The sequence below is a fragment of the Acanthisitta chloris genome, unplaced genomic scaffold (genome assembly GCF_000695815.1).
Source record: "Acanthisitta chloris isolate BGI_N310 unplaced genomic scaffold, ASM69581v1 scaffold23131, whole genome shotgun sequence".
In the NCBI taxonomy this organism is placed as follows: domain Eukaryota; kingdom Metazoa; phylum Chordata; class Aves; order Passeriformes; family Acanthisittidae; genus Acanthisitta; species Acanthisitta chloris.
In genome coordinates this window covers 23,053-38,087 of record NW_008656905.1, presented here as the reverse complement: position 1 = coordinate 38,087, position 15,035 = coordinate 23,053, and the positions used below count along the sequence as shown (strand labels likewise).

The 15,035-nt window shown below is 59.1% G+C and overlaps 3 protein-coding genes across 3 annotated transcripts in view; 1 reads left to right on the top strand and 2 right to left on the bottom strand.

The window, feature by feature from the left end:
• Positions 1–748: 748 nt before the first annotated feature.
• On the top strand, positions 749–6,674 carry LOC103811539 (diacylglycerol O-acyltransferase 2-like). The gene is given in 9 exon segments (XM_009084519.1): positions 749–788; positions 2,881–3,009; positions 3,076–3,183; positions 3,831–3,901; positions 3,988–4,143; positions 4,145–4,178; positions 5,897–6,071; positions 6,163–6,365; positions 6,520–6,674. Coding segments are annotated over 9 exon segments (1,071 nt in total).
• Positions 6,675–8,754: 2,080 nt separating this feature from the next.
• Positions 8,755–9,867, bottom strand: P2RY4 (pyrimidinergic receptor P2Y, G-protein coupled, 4). Its single transcript, XM_009084522.1, has one exon. The coding sequence runs from the start codon at positions 9,865–9,867 to the stop codon at positions 8,755–8,757; it is 1,113 nt and encodes a 370-aa protein (XP_009082770.1).
• Positions 9,868–14,399: 4,532 nt separating this feature from the next.
• The window catches only part of LOC103811540 (phosphatidylinositol 3,4,5-trisphosphate 5-phosphatase 2-like), a 9,792-nt gene continuing 9,156 nt past the window's right edge, over positions 14,400–15,035 (bottom strand). Inside the window, exons 24-25 of the mRNA XM_009084521.1 lie at positions 15,002–15,030; positions 14,400–14,925 (exon numbers count right to left, since the gene is read on the bottom strand). Of these exons, the coding sequence (XP_009082769.1) occupies positions 14,400–14,925; positions 15,002–15,030 (555 nt within the window). The remainder of the gene's footprint in view (positions 14,926–15,001; positions 15,031–15,035) is intronic.

Sequence of the window (15,035 nt, the reverse complement as noted above, 5' to 3'; positions counted from 1 at the left end):
TTATTTCCCTTCCTTCCTTCTCATTTTCCCCCCCACCCCAGTCCTCTCCAGGCAGTGTTCCAGGCCTCCTGGGTCACAGACAGGAGTGGAATCATCAAACCATCAGGGTTGGAGGAGATCTCTAAGGTAATCAAGTCCAACCATGAACCTGTCACTGCTGGAACCCCTAAACCCTAAACCAGATCCTCCAGTGCCACATCCAGACACCTCTGAAACACCTCCAGGGATAGTGACTCCACAATATCCCAGGGCCTCAACACCACAACAGGGAAAACATTCCTAGTACCCCCTCTGAGCCTGGAGTGCCCTGAGGGAAGGGGAGGGGACAGTGCTGCCCGCAGGCTCTCCAGCTGCACTCCCATTGCACAGCACAGGAGCTTGTTGGGTGTCTCTGGGAGCAATCACACCTCTCCAGCATGACAGTGTTTGTGAAACACCCAAACGTGGCCAGTACCATCCCAGGGGGAATACAATACCCACCAAGCCCCTCAGGCCACTCCAAGGGGCAACAACCACCTCTCTCCACAGTAGCTCGTCATCCTCAACCTGACCCTTCACCCTCTCAGAGACCACCAGCTCTGTCCTGGCTCCAGAGCCAAGCTGGGGCAGGTCCCTCCCCTCTGCAGCACTGGTTTACCTTGGGGTCAGCTGGTTAAAGCCTCTGGACACACATCCTGTTGCCCTCTGGGATTTCCAAACTCACCTTTCAACCTGCTGCTGCGGGGGCAGGCGCTGAGCTCCTGCCACCATGAAAACAATCATCGCTGCCTGCTCCCAGAACCTCAGCGGTAAGAGGCTCTCAGAGAGGGCTTGGGATGGGCCCTGATGCTCTGGACATGGTTGTGGTCACTGTTGTCTACTTGCTTTGGAGTGCTGAGAGGAGAGGGAGGTGTTGGGAGTGATTTGTGGGAATCTCTATGGGAAGGTAGACAGGGATGGAACTTCTGGCAGTGCGTTTGGGACTGTTAATGCTCCAAGATGCTCTGGAGCACTACAGATTCCAAGGGTTTGGGTTGAAGAGGCTCCTGTCTCTGTGGATGGGGCTGTCCATGTGGACATTCATGGAGTGCTTGGGGTGGGAGCTAGGAAGAGGAACTAGGGACTAGATGATCTCTAAGGTCCATTCCAACCCCTTAACATACTATGAGACTATGACACTATGAAACTAAAAAGCAACTGTTTGGTAAGCACAAGTTTGCTGGGAACACTTCTGTGTCTTCCCTGGGAAAAGTGGGACATGGGAGAGCTGAGAATGGCAGGAAAGCATGGTACCTTGTGCCCAGGGGTGTGGGCATGGATGGGAGGGATCAAGCAGTTCCTGGCATGCTGCTTTGGGAGAAAGGGACAACAATTCCCCAGTGCTGGTGATGGCTCCAGGGTTCAATTAATTTCAGTTGTCCCATTCCTGGTTTGGATTGAGCTGGGAGGAGTTAAACCTCCTCCAGCTGCCTGAACCAGGGTTTGGTGGTTTTCCTCCAACCCTGGGAAACTGAGTGTCCCTGGCCTGGAGAGCTATGGGGACAGCTCTGCTCTGTCCCAGCCTGAGCATGTCTCTGTGGCCAGCAAGCAGCTTTTGGGTTGTTATCCCAGGAAAACCAGGCTCCTGGGACACACAGTGGCCACAGCAGTGTCTGTGCAGGGGGTCTGGGCTGTGTAGGAGCTTTGGCCAGGAGCAGAGCTGATTTGGGGAGAAGGAATGGGGCTGGTTGTGGAGTTTGCAAGAAAGGGACAACAATTCCCCAATGTGTCTGATGGCTCCAGTGTTTAATCTATTTCAGTTGTTCCACTCCTGGTTTGGATTAAGCTGGGAAGAGTGAAACCTCCACTACCCCAAACAGGGTTTGGTGGTTCTCCTCTGTCCCTGGGGAACTGAGTGTCCCAGCCTGGAGAGCCACAGGAACAGCTCTGCTCTGTGTCAGCCTGAATATCTATCTGGCCAACACGATGCAGCTTTTGGGTTGTTATCCCAGGAGAACCAGGAGCCTGGGACACCCAGAGACACCCAGGGCAGCTCACTGGTCACAGAAGTGGCCGTGCAGGTGATCTGGGCCATGGAGGACCTTTGGCCAGAAGCAGAGCCGGTCTGGGGAGGAGGGATGGGGCTGTGTGTGGAGTTTGGATCCTGGCAGCCAGCCCAGGGTGGTTAATGGCTCACCAAGGTCAGGCAGAGGAAAGGGTGGGCTGGGGAGTGAGGCAGCAGTGGCTCTGCAGTGTCTCTGCAGGAGACAAGGCTGAGGGATGGCGCTGGGATAACCACCCCTGCCCACCTCAGCTCGGCCCTGGCCACTGGCCTTGACACTTGCTGGGGCTGTTACCTCCCTGCTGTGCCAGCTGAGAAAGGCCCAAATCCTCTGTGAGCCTGAGCATGCCAAGGAGGGCATGGAAAAGATCATAGAATCATGGATTTTCGGGGTTGGAATGGAGCTTAGAGAACATCCAGCCCCAATCCCCTGCCCTGGGCAGGGACTCCTCCCACCAGAGCAGGTTGCCCAAGGCTCAGCCAACCTGGGTATGAACACTGCCAGGGCTGGGGAATCCACTCCTTCCCTGGCCAGCCTGGGCCGTGCTGCCCCTGGGAACACAGTGTGGGATGTGCCATGTGCTGAGCTCTATCAGTGCATGGAGACTTTGTGGTGCCAAGCTGGCAGCTGGAACAGTGCTGTCCCCAGAGCACCCTCAGCTTGCCCAAGGCCACCTCCTGGCCCAGTCCAGAGCTCTCTGATGATGACCATCCCCATCCCTCCTCATGCAACTGCTCATCCTCCCCATCCCACATCCCGCCACCCAACCCTCGCCCCGCTGGATGTCCCCCCTAGCCCAGCAGCCCAGGCTGTGTGTAATCCATGCTGTTCTGGGCTGGGGGTGTCCCCCACCCCTCAGGCAGCCGTGGCAGCATCCAGCCCACCCTGCGCAGGCTGCTGGCCGTGCCCTGGCCCTGGCAGCGCGACGTGCGCTCCTGCCTCCAGCTCCTCGCCGTGCTCCAGTGGGTGCTCAGCTTCCTGCTGCTCGGTGAGTACAGGGCTCTGGGGGCCAGGGTGGGAATGCAGCCACTCACCCCCTCCCTGGCTCCCACAGGAACTGTCAGCCTCTTGGTCCTCATCTACTTGGTGTTCACCAGTTTCTGGCCCATTTCCGTGCTCTACCTGGCCTGGATCATCTTCGACTGGGACACACCGGAGAAAGGTGGGGAGGGGAATGGCCACTCTGCCTCCAGCAGTGCAGCAGGAGGGGTGCTCTGTGGCCAGGTCCCTCCCAACAAATGGGCAGCACCATGTACCACCTGCTCCTTCCCTCCTCTCCCCATCATCACCTTCTCCTTCCCTCCTCTTCCCCATCATCACCTTCTCCTTCCCTCCTCTCTCCCCTCAACACCACCCCCCCTTCCCTCCTCTCTCCCATCAGCACCACCTTCTCCTTCCCTCCTCTCTCCCATCATCACCACCTTCTCCTTCCCTCCTCTTTCCATCATCATCACCATGTTGGGAAGAAGGATACAGCAGGTCCGTGGGGAGTGTTTCCCATGAATGCTGCTGCCCCTTCCTCCAGCTTTGCAGCAGGGTAGGGTGCAGGGTCCATCCTTTCTCCAGGTCCTTCCCAGCATGGCAAATGGGGAGCATCACATCACACCTGCACCTTCCCTCCTCTCCCCATCACCATCACCTCCTCCCTCCCTCCTCTCCCCATCACCATCACCTTCTCCTTCCCTCCTCTCCCCACCATCCCCACCCCTGTGGGCAGAGGGATGCAGGAGATCCGTGGGGAGTGTTTCCCGCGGATCCTGCTGCCCCTGGGGTGAGTATCACCCGCCGCGGTCCCTCCCCGGTGTGCAGGTGGGAGGAGGTTGCCGTGCCTGCGGCGATGGACCGTGTGGAAGCACTTTCGGGATTACTTCCCTGTGAAGGTACAGTGCTGGGACGGGATATTCCCGCAGAAGCCAAAAGGGATGTGCCACTGTCGAAGTCCCCATGGCTCTTTTTGCCCCCACAGCTGGTGAAGACACACGACCTGTCCCCTAGCCGCAACTACATCATCGGCTCCCACCCCCACGGCATCCTCTGCGTCGGTGCCTTCTGCAACTTCATCACGGGCTCCACGGGCTTCGAGGAGCTGTTCCCGGGGATCCGCTCCTTTTTTTTTTTCCGCCCTGCCCCTGTTCCGCGAGTACCTGATGAGCGGCGGTGAGCGGCTCTGCCCCGCCGGGATGCGGCTCCGCGGAGATGCTCACGGGCAGAAGCTCTTGGGTTCTAGTGCCAACTGCGGGAAAGGAGGGCTGGGGGCTCTGCGCTGCTCTGGAGCAGGCAGGGAAGGGATGGAGCTCTGCCCGCGCCCTGCCTGAGCTCCCTCCTCAGCTCCTTTGCACCCTGTGTGTGCCCTGTGTGCACCTTGTCTGTGCTCTGTGTGCATCCTGTGTGCACCCTGTGTCCTCTGTGTGCCCTGTGTGCACCTTGTCTGTGCCCTGTCTATGCCCTGTGTGCGCCTTGTCTGTGCTGTCTGCACCCTGTGTGCACCTTGTCTGTGCCCTGTGTGCCCTGTCTGCACCCTTTCTGTGCTCTGTCTGTGCTCTGTGTGCACCTTGTCTAAACCCTGCCTTGCACCCTGTCTGCACCCTCCAGCGTGCCCTGTCTGCACCCTGTCTGCACTCTGCCTGTGCCCTGCCTGGACCCTGCCGTTCACTCTGCCCACACCTTTCCCACACCCTGCCTACACTCTGTCCATGCCCTGCCTGTGCCCTACCTGCACCCTGTCTTCACCCTCCTGTGCCCTGTCTAAACTCTGCCTTGCACCCTGCCCACATTTTGCCCACACCCTGCCTCCACTTTTCCTACACTCTACCAGTGACTCTGCCTGTGCCCTGCCTGGACCCTGCCGTTCACTCTGCCCACACCTTTCCCACACCCTGCCTACACTCTGTCCATGCCCTGCCTGTGCCCTACCTGCACCCTGTCTTCACCCTCCTGTGCCCTGTCTAAACTCTGCCTTGCACCCTGCCCACATTTTGCCCACACCCTGCCTCCACTTTTCCTACACTCTACCAGTGCCCTGCCTGCACCTGTGCCCTGCCCTACCTGCACCCTGTCTTCACCCTCCTGTGCCCTGTCTAAACTCTGCCTTGCACCCTGCCCACATTTTGCCCACACCTCCACTTTTCACCCTGTCTTCACCCTCCTGTGCCCTGTCTAAACTCTGCCTTGCACCCTGCCCACATTTTGCCCACACCCTGCCTCCACTTTTCCTACACTCTACCAGTGCCCTGCCTGCACCCTGCCTGTGCCCTGCCAAAACCATGTCTGCACCCTCCTGTGTCCTGTCTGTGCCCTGTCCAAACCCTTCCCTGTGCCCTGCCTGCACCCTGCCTGCACCCTGCCCATCCCTGCCCGTCCCTGCCTGTCCCTGCCCGCAGCAGGTGGCGCCCTAGCACTGTCCCTTGCAGTGGTCCCACCGGGTGGGATCCCTTTTGGGGGTCCCTACTGTGACCCCTGGTGTGACCCCTTGAGGGGTCCCTGGTGGGATCCTTGGTGGGGTCCCTTGTGTGACCCTTGTGTAATCCCTTGAGTGACCATGGGATCCCTTGTGGAGCCCTTTGTGTGATCCCTTCAGGGATCCCTTGAGGGATGGGGTCCCTTGTGTGATGCCTTATGTGGTCCCTGGAGGAGTCCTTAGTGAGATCCCTTGCGTGACCCCCTGTGGGATCCCTTCAGGGTTCCCTTGAGGAATCCCTGGAGAGGTCTCTGGTGGGGTCCCTTGTGTGATTCCCTGGTGGCATCACTTGTGACATCCCTGGTGGGATCCCTGGTGGAGTCCCTGGTGAGATCCTTTGTGTGATCCCTCGAGGATCCTGATCCCTGGTGGATCCTGACAGAAGTGCAGCCCCACCCACCCTACTCCATCCTCTCAGGCCTGTTCCCGGTGACTCGCCGTGCCATCGGTCACCTTCTGTCCCACAACGGCATGGGCAACGCGGTAGCCATCGTCATCGGCGGCGCGGCTGAGTCACTCTCCTGCCGCCCTGGCCTCACCACCTTGGTCCTCAAGAACCGCAAGGGCTTCGTCCGCATGGCCCTGCAGCACGGGTGGGTCGAGGCCACCTCCACCCCCTCCACTGGTAACCACCAGACGGTGACCAGAGGGTCTCCATCCCCACCCACCGTGTCCTCTCCACAGGGCTTACCTCGTCCCCTCCTTCTCCTTTGGGGAGAACGACCTGTTCCGCCAGGTGGTGTTTGAGGAGGGCACTTGGATGAGGAGCATCCAGAAGCGCTTCCAGAAGATGATGGGCTTTGCTCCTTGTGTCTTCTATGGCCGTGGACTCACCTCTGTCCAGTCCCGGGGCTTCCTGCCCTATGCCAGGCCCATCACCACTGTGGGTGAGCAGCTGGGGTGGAGGGGACACCCCAGAAGGAGAGGGGAGAGGAGGGACACCCCGTGGTGGGTCGTGCTGGAAGGCTCCACTCATGTCCCCGATGAGTTGAGTGCATCCCCACACCACCAGTCTGACCTCCACCCATCCTCCCCCGGCAGTGGGAGAGCCAGTGGTGGTGCCCAAGGTGCAGAACCCGAGCCGGGAGATGGTGGACATGTACCATGAGAAGTACATCCATGCCCTGCTGAAGCTCTTCAACGAGAACAAGACCAAGTATGGGCTGTCAGAGACGGATGAGCTGCACATCCTCTGAGCGTGGCCAGTGCCGGCGGCTCCCTCCTTGCGCCATGGGCCTGGCTCATGGGGCCACTTGGGTGGGGATTCCAGCCAGCCCAGCCTGGGGGACACCCAGGGGACAGTCCCCACTCCTGCCCTCTGCTCCTCTGGTCCAAACACCTGCAAGAGGCAGGAGGAGAGGAGGAAGAGAGGGGGAAGTTGGGAAAGGGTCCCCTTGGAAGGGGTTTGAGGGGCTGTGGGTGACACAGCTGTCCCCTGGGAGGGGCTGGTGTGGGGCCAGCGATGGGCATGGGCCCCCCAGGGTCACCACAAGCTGAGGGAGGAGTGTCATGGGAGGAGGGAATGAGATGAGCTCTTTGGGACCAGGATGGGGGACATCCCGCCTTGGGGTGGAAAGGGACACTCCTGGGCTTGGGGACCTGTGGAAGTGGCCTCAGCCAGGACCATGTGGCCCCAGATGAGCCTTTGCTGCCGCCTCTGTGCCCAATACAGATTTCCAACTCCCCAACTCCTGCCTCTGTGTGTTCTGGGGGGCAGGATTGAGGCCATAGCCCTGCACTCCCCATGAGGGGCAACTCCCCCCACCACGTGCCCTCCTTGGCAGTCCCATCTCCAGCCAGGGCTGTGCTTGGCAGGGCTCCTTGCACCACTCAGGTGCAGCCAAGCAGCTCCTGGCTGCACCTGGGCCATGTTGGGTATAATAGGAGATAAAGAGCAGCAGCTGCTCCTACTGGGTTAACTGGGCTCAGGAAGGTCTTCTGCTCTCGGCTCAGTGGTGAGTGAGTGGCTCTGTGGGCACCACTGCTGGTGGGATGGGGATGTGGGGCTGGGATGGGGATACTCTTCCTCCCTGGGTGACCTAGGCAGCTCCAGGTGGAATGTAGCTCTGTGTGACCAGTGCTGTGACTGGGAGTGACACCCTGATGATGCTCTGGTGTCCCTTCCCTAGGTTTGAGCTGGTAGGACTCATGGGGGGCAATGGGGACAGCCAGGACTCCTGGGGACAATGGGGAGAGCCCATCCTGAGGCTCCTCCTGGTGGGGCCAGCCCTGTGCCACCCCTGCCAGGCTGACTGGGAGAGTCTACAGCACTGATAGCCATCTCTGCCTGCTCCCCTGGCAGGCACTTGGTCAAACAAAAGGGCTGGGTAAACATTTGAGGAGCAAACACCCATAAAGGCAGATTCCCGAGGAGCCGATGTCACAGGCTCATCGCTCCAGGCCTGCCCTGGTGCCACCCTGGCTGCTCTCCAGGGCCAGGTGAGTGTCTTGTCATTTCTCCTGCTGCAGGAAGAAACAGGATTGAGAGTAGAGAGAGGGCAAGGGGCTTTATTGGGGGATGATGGGCAGTAGGTACCCCATGCTGTGTCCCTCCCCCTCTCCCAAGGCCAGTGGTGTGACATCCAACCTGGAGGAATCATTTCACCAGGGATGGTGATGAGCATGGAGGGGCCAAGGTGCTGGCAGTGTGCACCAATCCTTTGCTGGATGACATGGTGGTGGCAGAAGCTGTCTCTTCCCTCTGGAGAGCAGAGCTCTGAAGCTCAGACATCCCAAGAGACAAACATGACCCTCTGACAGCCTTGGAACCAGGCACACAGTGATCCCAGTGTGGGCTCCATCCCCTGCTTGAGTAAAGTCCCCAACCAAACAGTCTGGAACGGCTGTTCCTGCCCAGGGAGGGACCACTGACCCTTCTCTTTAGTGAGCTGTCAGCCCCCAGGAGCATTCCAGGATGGGACACCATCCTGCTTCCCCAAAACCACCTTCCCACCATCCTGCCCATTCCCATGGGTGCTCAGCTCCTGCCTCAACCAACCCAGCCATCCTCTACCCACAGCATCCTAGGGCAGGGCTGGGACCAGCCCCATGGCAACCAGCCCTGTGGTCACCAGCCCTCAGCCCCTGCAGTGACTGGGCAGGAGCAGGTCAGGTCTGGGGACCTGGAGGTGCCCACACAGAACCTCGATGGGATACAACTCCTGGAGCCCAGGGATGAGGTTATGGAACCTCCTTTGGGCCCTCAGCCCACACAGACTCTGGATGGGCTACAACTCCTGGAGCTTGGAGATGAGGTTATGGAACCCCCTTGGTCCCTCAGCACCCAGCTCTGCTCCCTGCTGTCCCTGTGGTGACACTGGCCACGTGGTTGCCATCTATGATGTTGTCTGCGAAGGGTGACACCAGGGCCAGGTCACAGGAGGGCACAGGTCGGAGGCGCTGGGCTGGCCCCCGGCGCAGCCTCCCCCGGTACTTGTCCCCAGCCATGAAGTACAAGATGGGGTCAAGACAGCTGTTGATGCTGGCCAAGGGCCTTGTGATCTTGTAGGTGAAGTTGATGATGTTGAGGGTCCTGCAGTTGGCCTGGATGTAGCGGGAGGTGTAGTAGAGGGTGCGGGTGATGTGGAAGGGCACGAAGCAGATGGCGAAGACAGCGAGGACAACAACAATCATCTTGATGGAGCGTTTCTTGTAGGAAGGCATCCGTGGGCTAGGGGTGGAGAAGTTGGACTCGCAGAGCCTCTTGGCCATCAGGCAGTAGCACAGGACAATGACTAGGAAGGGCAATCCAAACAGTAAGGCCATGACAGAGGAGCTGTAATGCACATAGTGGTCAAACTCCTCTGGCTTGGTGGTGTCATGGCACAGTGTGTTGTTGCCCTTGGAGCTAGTGGTGACGAAGATGAGGTTGGGGATGAGGCAAATGGTGACGACGAGCCAGGCGCTCACACAGATGATCCGCGCGTGCTTGGTCTTCACCCACTTGAGGGAGCGGATGGGGTGGCAGATGCCCATGTAGCGGTGGACACTGATGCAGGTGAGGAAGAGGATGCTGCTGTAGAGGTTGGCATAGAAGAGGAACCTCACAGTCTTGCAGAGCCACTTCCCAAAGGGCCAATTGTTGCGGTCGGCATAGTAGTAGACCAAGGTGGGGAGGGAGAGGACGTAGAGCGTGTCAGACACAGCCAGGTTGACCATGTAGGTGGTGGTGGCATTCCAAGGCCTCATCTTGGAGATGAACATCCACAGGGCCCAGGAGTTGAGGGGCAGCCCCACCACAAAGACGATGCTGTAGGAGACAGGCAGCAAGATGAACTTGAACTCCTCGTTGAAGACACACTTAGCCTCCTCCACCGCTGTGGTGTTCCCTCCTGGCCAGGCTGTTGGTGTCCACAGGGAAACTGGGACTGTCCTCACTGAAGTGGCCATGTCCTCGGAGCCAGAGCTGGGGGAGCAGTTAACAAAAGCACATTAGTGGCTGATCCTTGCACAAAGCAAGGACAGGAGCCAAAGATGCCACATTTTCCTCCCTTGCAGGAGCTCTGAGCACTTTGATGGGTCTCTGGTTTTTCTCAGCCACTGTGTTGGGGCTTTGCAGGGAAGGGGGAGGACTGGACAACCCCTTCCAACCCCTCCCCTCCTCAGCCCCTGCGGTGACACCCTTTAATCATCCCTTTGAGCCGAAGGGTGCTGAACAATGAGACCTTGATGAGCCACAGCAGCCTCAGCCTAATTGGCACCTTCCTGACAACACTGCTGGTCCCACAGAGCTCCTCGGCAGAAGAAAGGAGGGAGGAGAAGGAAGAATTGTCTAGGGGAACATTGTGGTCTGGAGGAATCCTTGGAGGGGGTGTTAAAGGAGCCTTTGGGGGAGTGTCCCTGGATAGCAAAGGGTCTCAGCTGCTAGGGATTCTCTGTAGGGGAGGGATGAGCTAAGCCCTGTGGAGAGTTGTGCTGGAGCCAAGTCCCAGCTGGAGCAGTGGAAGCTCACAAGGCGGGCAGGACCTTTCCTCCTGCACTGTTAGGATCAAAGGAGCTGCATCCTCCTGGAAATTCAGGCCTGAGCTGTCAAAGGGTCCTGTTTGTCTCCTGGGATGTCTGAGGTTCAGATCCTCCCCTTCCAGAGGGAAGAGGAAGCTTCTAGCACCACATTCACAATGCTGGTGCAGCTCCAGTTTCTGTTGTCCAGAGCTTACCCAGGAGGTGACAGACACCAGGATGGAGGAGGACTCAGTGCTCAGGGAGATGAGGACTCTTAGCAAGGTGCTGGTGTCAGGACAAGGAGGAAGGATGCATCCTAGATCTTAGATATTGGGAAAAAGTTTTGCCTGTGAGGGTGGTGAGACGCTGTCCCAGGTTGCCCAGGAAGGCTGTGGCTGCCCCAACCCTGGCAGTGTTTACAGCCAGGTTGGCTGAGCCTTGAGCAACCTGCTCTGGTGGGAGGTGTCCCTGCCCAGAGCAGGGGGCGGGGTTGGATCATCTCTGAGCTCCATTCCAACCCCTAAAATCCTGTGATCCTCTCAGGCTCCCTCATCATCCCCCTCCTGGTAGCCCCTTGAGGTGCCCAACCCTTGAGCTGCCCAACCTTTGAGGTGCCCACATGATCTGTCACCATGAGGATGTTCAGGCTTCTCCTGGCAGGACTACCCCATAGGGCGTATCCATGGGATCACCTGAGCTATTCTCCATCCTCTCCCTGCCACACTTCACCTGGAGAGACACCCCATGTGTACAGAGATGATCATAAATGACTCAGGAGCAGCTGGGCAGGGGTGGCCACAGCCCCTGCAGGGGCTCTGTTTGAGTTGAGGGTGAGCCGTGGCTCTGGGCTGACATCAAACACCCTGTGGCTCCCCGCGAACACTCCCCGAGCACAGCTCCAGCCTTTATGACAGGGATGAGTTCAGAGAGCAACAGGCAGGTCCTGATCAAACATTAACAGTGGGAAGAACTTGGTTTGCTTTCCCAGAACCAGGAGGGAAAACACTGAGCCTCTGAGTGAGGTGACAGTGATGGTCCCAAGTTGTGTCATTGCCAAGGACATGAGGGACTGGAATGTCTGTTTTCCTCTTCCAACCTCTGAGTGCAAGTGAGCACAAACCTTGAGCCTGGCCAGGGTGGAGGTGCTGCAGGGTCCAGTGGCCATGGAACAAGTCACCAAAGAACCAAGATGTGAAGGAGGCAGTGAATAAAAATGACAAATCTAGTGTGAGGAACTAAGGAAAAGTCCTGAGGGGCTTTGTGGTGCTGAGCTGCTCAGGGGAGAGCACAGGGCTCCAACTTCTGGCAGCTGACGCAGCCCCAGCACAGTCAGCAGCAGAATTTAACCACTCCCAAGCACATTCCTTTGAGGATAACCCCCAAAAAATCAAACTGCAGAAGGCAACTTGCCAAATATCCTTAGCTCAGCAGGTTTCCTGCTTCCTTATCTTTGTCACCACTACAATCAGTGGAGCTGAGGAGATGGATAGTGCTGCAGGGAAGGACATGGAGATAGATGGAAGGTGCTGCAGGGAAGGAGATGGAGAGATGGAAGGTGCTGCAGGGAGAGGACATGGAGCTGAGAAGGTGCTGCAGGGAAGGAGATGGAGAGATGGAAGGTGCTGCAGGGAGAGGACATGGAGCTGAGAAGGTGCTGCAGGGAAGGAGATGGAGAGATGGAAGGTGCTGCAGGGAGAGGACATGGAGCTGAGAAGGTGCTGCAGGGAAGGAGATGGAGAGATGGAAGGTGCTGCAGGGAAGGACATGGAGCTGGGGAGGTGACTCCCACTCCTGCCCTGCCTGTTCTGTAGCCTCACAAGGGCTACAATGCAGCTGAATCCCTTGCCCATGGCAAGCACATCCCCCTGGGATAGTGCCTGGCCCTCCATGTACCCTGGGGAGCACCAAGGGGTCCTGGAAAGCACAGAGCCAGCTACGCACCAGCAGGAAAGGGCAGGAGACAGCCACAGGGCCACCAGTACTGCCCTTTGCCACAGGAACAGGAGCTCTGCTCTGGCTCCTGACCCCACGGTCATGCCCAGCCTGAGCTGTCCTTTGGCCCCACCAGCAGCTCCAGCCCTGGTGGGACCCATGGCCATCCCACCCCCAGCAGCTAGATGAGGCTGCCAGCCCTGGGAATTTATGGAGGCATTGAGAAGGCACCAATGGAATGAATGAGGAGGGAAGTGCCAGAGTAGACTCTGCCCCGAAGCCAAAGTCCTGCTGGTGGGACAGGATGGGAATTGTGATGTTGGGAATCCTGGAGCTGCAAGCAGGAGCTTGGAGAGGGCAGGGGAGAGTGGATTTGGGAGCAGCCACTGAGGGACACGGGGATGGGTGAGCCTGGGACATGCTGCTACTGGAGCAGAGGGAAAACAGGGCTTTTCTTCTCTCCTAAGCTCTTGGAACTTGCAGAACAAGAGGAAATTATGCCAAACATCCTGCAGAAGGACCCTTGTCCCTAAGCACCACGTGGTTGGTGCAGGCAAAGCCTCAGCACAAGGGGACATGACCTAATTCCAATCCTTCCCTTCCCTTGGTCAGCAGGAGCAGCCAAAGCTTGTTCTGCCGGGCACAGGGACACCTCCCCGAGGACACCAGTGGGCTCAGGCACTTCCATCACTCCCCTGCTCTGAGGTGACTCCTTTTGCAGCAGGGGAGGGTTTCCTTTCACCCCTGGCTGGGCTGTCCCTGTCCCTCACCTCCCTGGGACCCGGCAGGAGCCCAAAGGTCTGGCTAAGCTGTGGCAGCCCCAGGGCACCTTTTCTTGGTGAGGAAACAGTGATCTAGGGGATGGAGAGGAGGAGGAAGGAGAGGAGGTGGCTGTGCTGGGAAGGATGAACATCCTGAGTGATGGCGAAAGGTGGTGGTGGGTTTGGGAGGAGGAGGAGCAGAAGGATTTGGGGATAGTGGAGGGATGGGGAGAACTGGATGATAATCACTCTGCACCCATCCAGCCCTGGGGATCCCATCCGTGTCCCTCACCCCTATCTGTGTCCCTCACCCCCATCCCTGCCCCTTGCTGGGTTTGCATGGCCATGGTAGGACAGTCCCACCTGCTGTCACCACCCTGTGCTGCCCCAGCTCACCTGCAGTCCTGGGTGTCTCTCAGGAGTGGGACACCCTTGGGGAGTGCCTGTCCCCCCCGGGGCAGGGCGTCATGCTGAAGCTGCAGGTTGCCCCGTGCCGTGCCGAGTGTGCCAGCTCCTGTTCTCCCACGGCTGGGAGCAAAGTGCCCAGAGAGGCAGGGCTGGAGGCGGGCAGAGGCAGGAGCTGCCCCAGGGCTCAGCCCCACTGCACTCCCATCCCTCCATCGCCCTCACAGGCTTTGGGTCACCTGTAGCCCCCACAGCAGCCTCCTGGACATGGGGTGTGTGAGCATCACCTGTGGGGTCACAGCTCTTTCTCCATGGGTCCCTCAAACACAAGGGCCAAAGCTCCTCATCCATGGGGGCCACATCTCTCCGCTCATGGGGACTAGAATCCCTCAGCCACAAGAGTCATAGCTCCTCATCCTTGGGTTGTGTTCCCCTGCCCATGGGTACCACAGCCCTTCGCTCATGGGGACCAGAGCCATGAGGCATTTTGTGTGTGCAGGGCTAGGTGGGTACATTCCGAGGGGCACAGCCAGCTCAGCCCTGTGTGGGACCCCCATAGGACCAACCTCAAGGATTGGGGTGTGCAGGGATCCCAGGGAGCAGTGGGAGGTGTGGGCAATGCCCTGGAGCAGATGGGGCATCAGGAGCTGGTGGTCTCCCCACCCAGCTCGGCTCACCCCTGCACAGAGCCAGCTATGCACACACACACACAGTCCCTGAGACTTTATTCTGGGTAGGAATAGCACGGGATATCCTGCAAGGAACCAGCAGCACAGAGAGTGGGGAATTGGCCTGTGGGAATGGCCCTGGAGGAGGGAGGAATGGCCCTGGAGGAGGGAGCAGCTGCCGAAGGTGTTCAGGGCAGGGCTGGGCACGAAGCTCCTACATCCTTGCAGGCTGCAAATCTGCCGTGTGAGGAGGCTGAGCCTCCAGGTCCAAAGCCCCCAGAGCTCCTCTCTTTCCCAGTGGCCTCGGTGGGTCCCGGTGGGGCCGCGGTGGTGGCTCCAGGAGGCGGTGGCTCTGGCGCTCCTGATTGTCCCCCGTGTGCTTGGGGCACACCTGGTCCAGCTGGCCCAGTGCCACCTGCAGTGCTGGCAGAGAGCAGTCCCCTGGCCCCAGGATGGCTGATTTGGGTCTCTTCTGCTGGCCCACACCGCGGGGGCTTAGTGGCCCATGGGATGGGCTTGGTGGTCCACAGCGGCGCCGACCCCAGTGCTCCTCCTCCGAGGGTGAAGGGACCTGTGCCCCAGGGGGGCTCCGGCTCCATTGGCTCCCAGTTGGGCTCTCTGCCTGCTTGCTGTGGGTTGCACCAGGGGCGGACATCCACGAGTTGGGGATGCCCTCGAAGATGAAGTAGGCTGGGTTGGTGTAGCTGCTGGCTGGCTCTGGGAGGCTGCGGGGTCTGCTCCTGGGCACAGAGCAGGAGAGGGCTCAGCATCCCACCCTGGGCACAGCTCCTGGGGGGCTGAGCCTGGCAGGAGTACCTCAGGTGCGGTGGGAGTGGCTTGGGGCACTTTG

Excerpts from the sequence above, each read along its gene's own strand:
- P2RY4 (XM_009084522.1), bottom strand. The coding sequence starts at position 9,867 with ATGGCCACTTCAGTGAGGACAGTCCCAGTTTCCCTGTGGACACCAACA.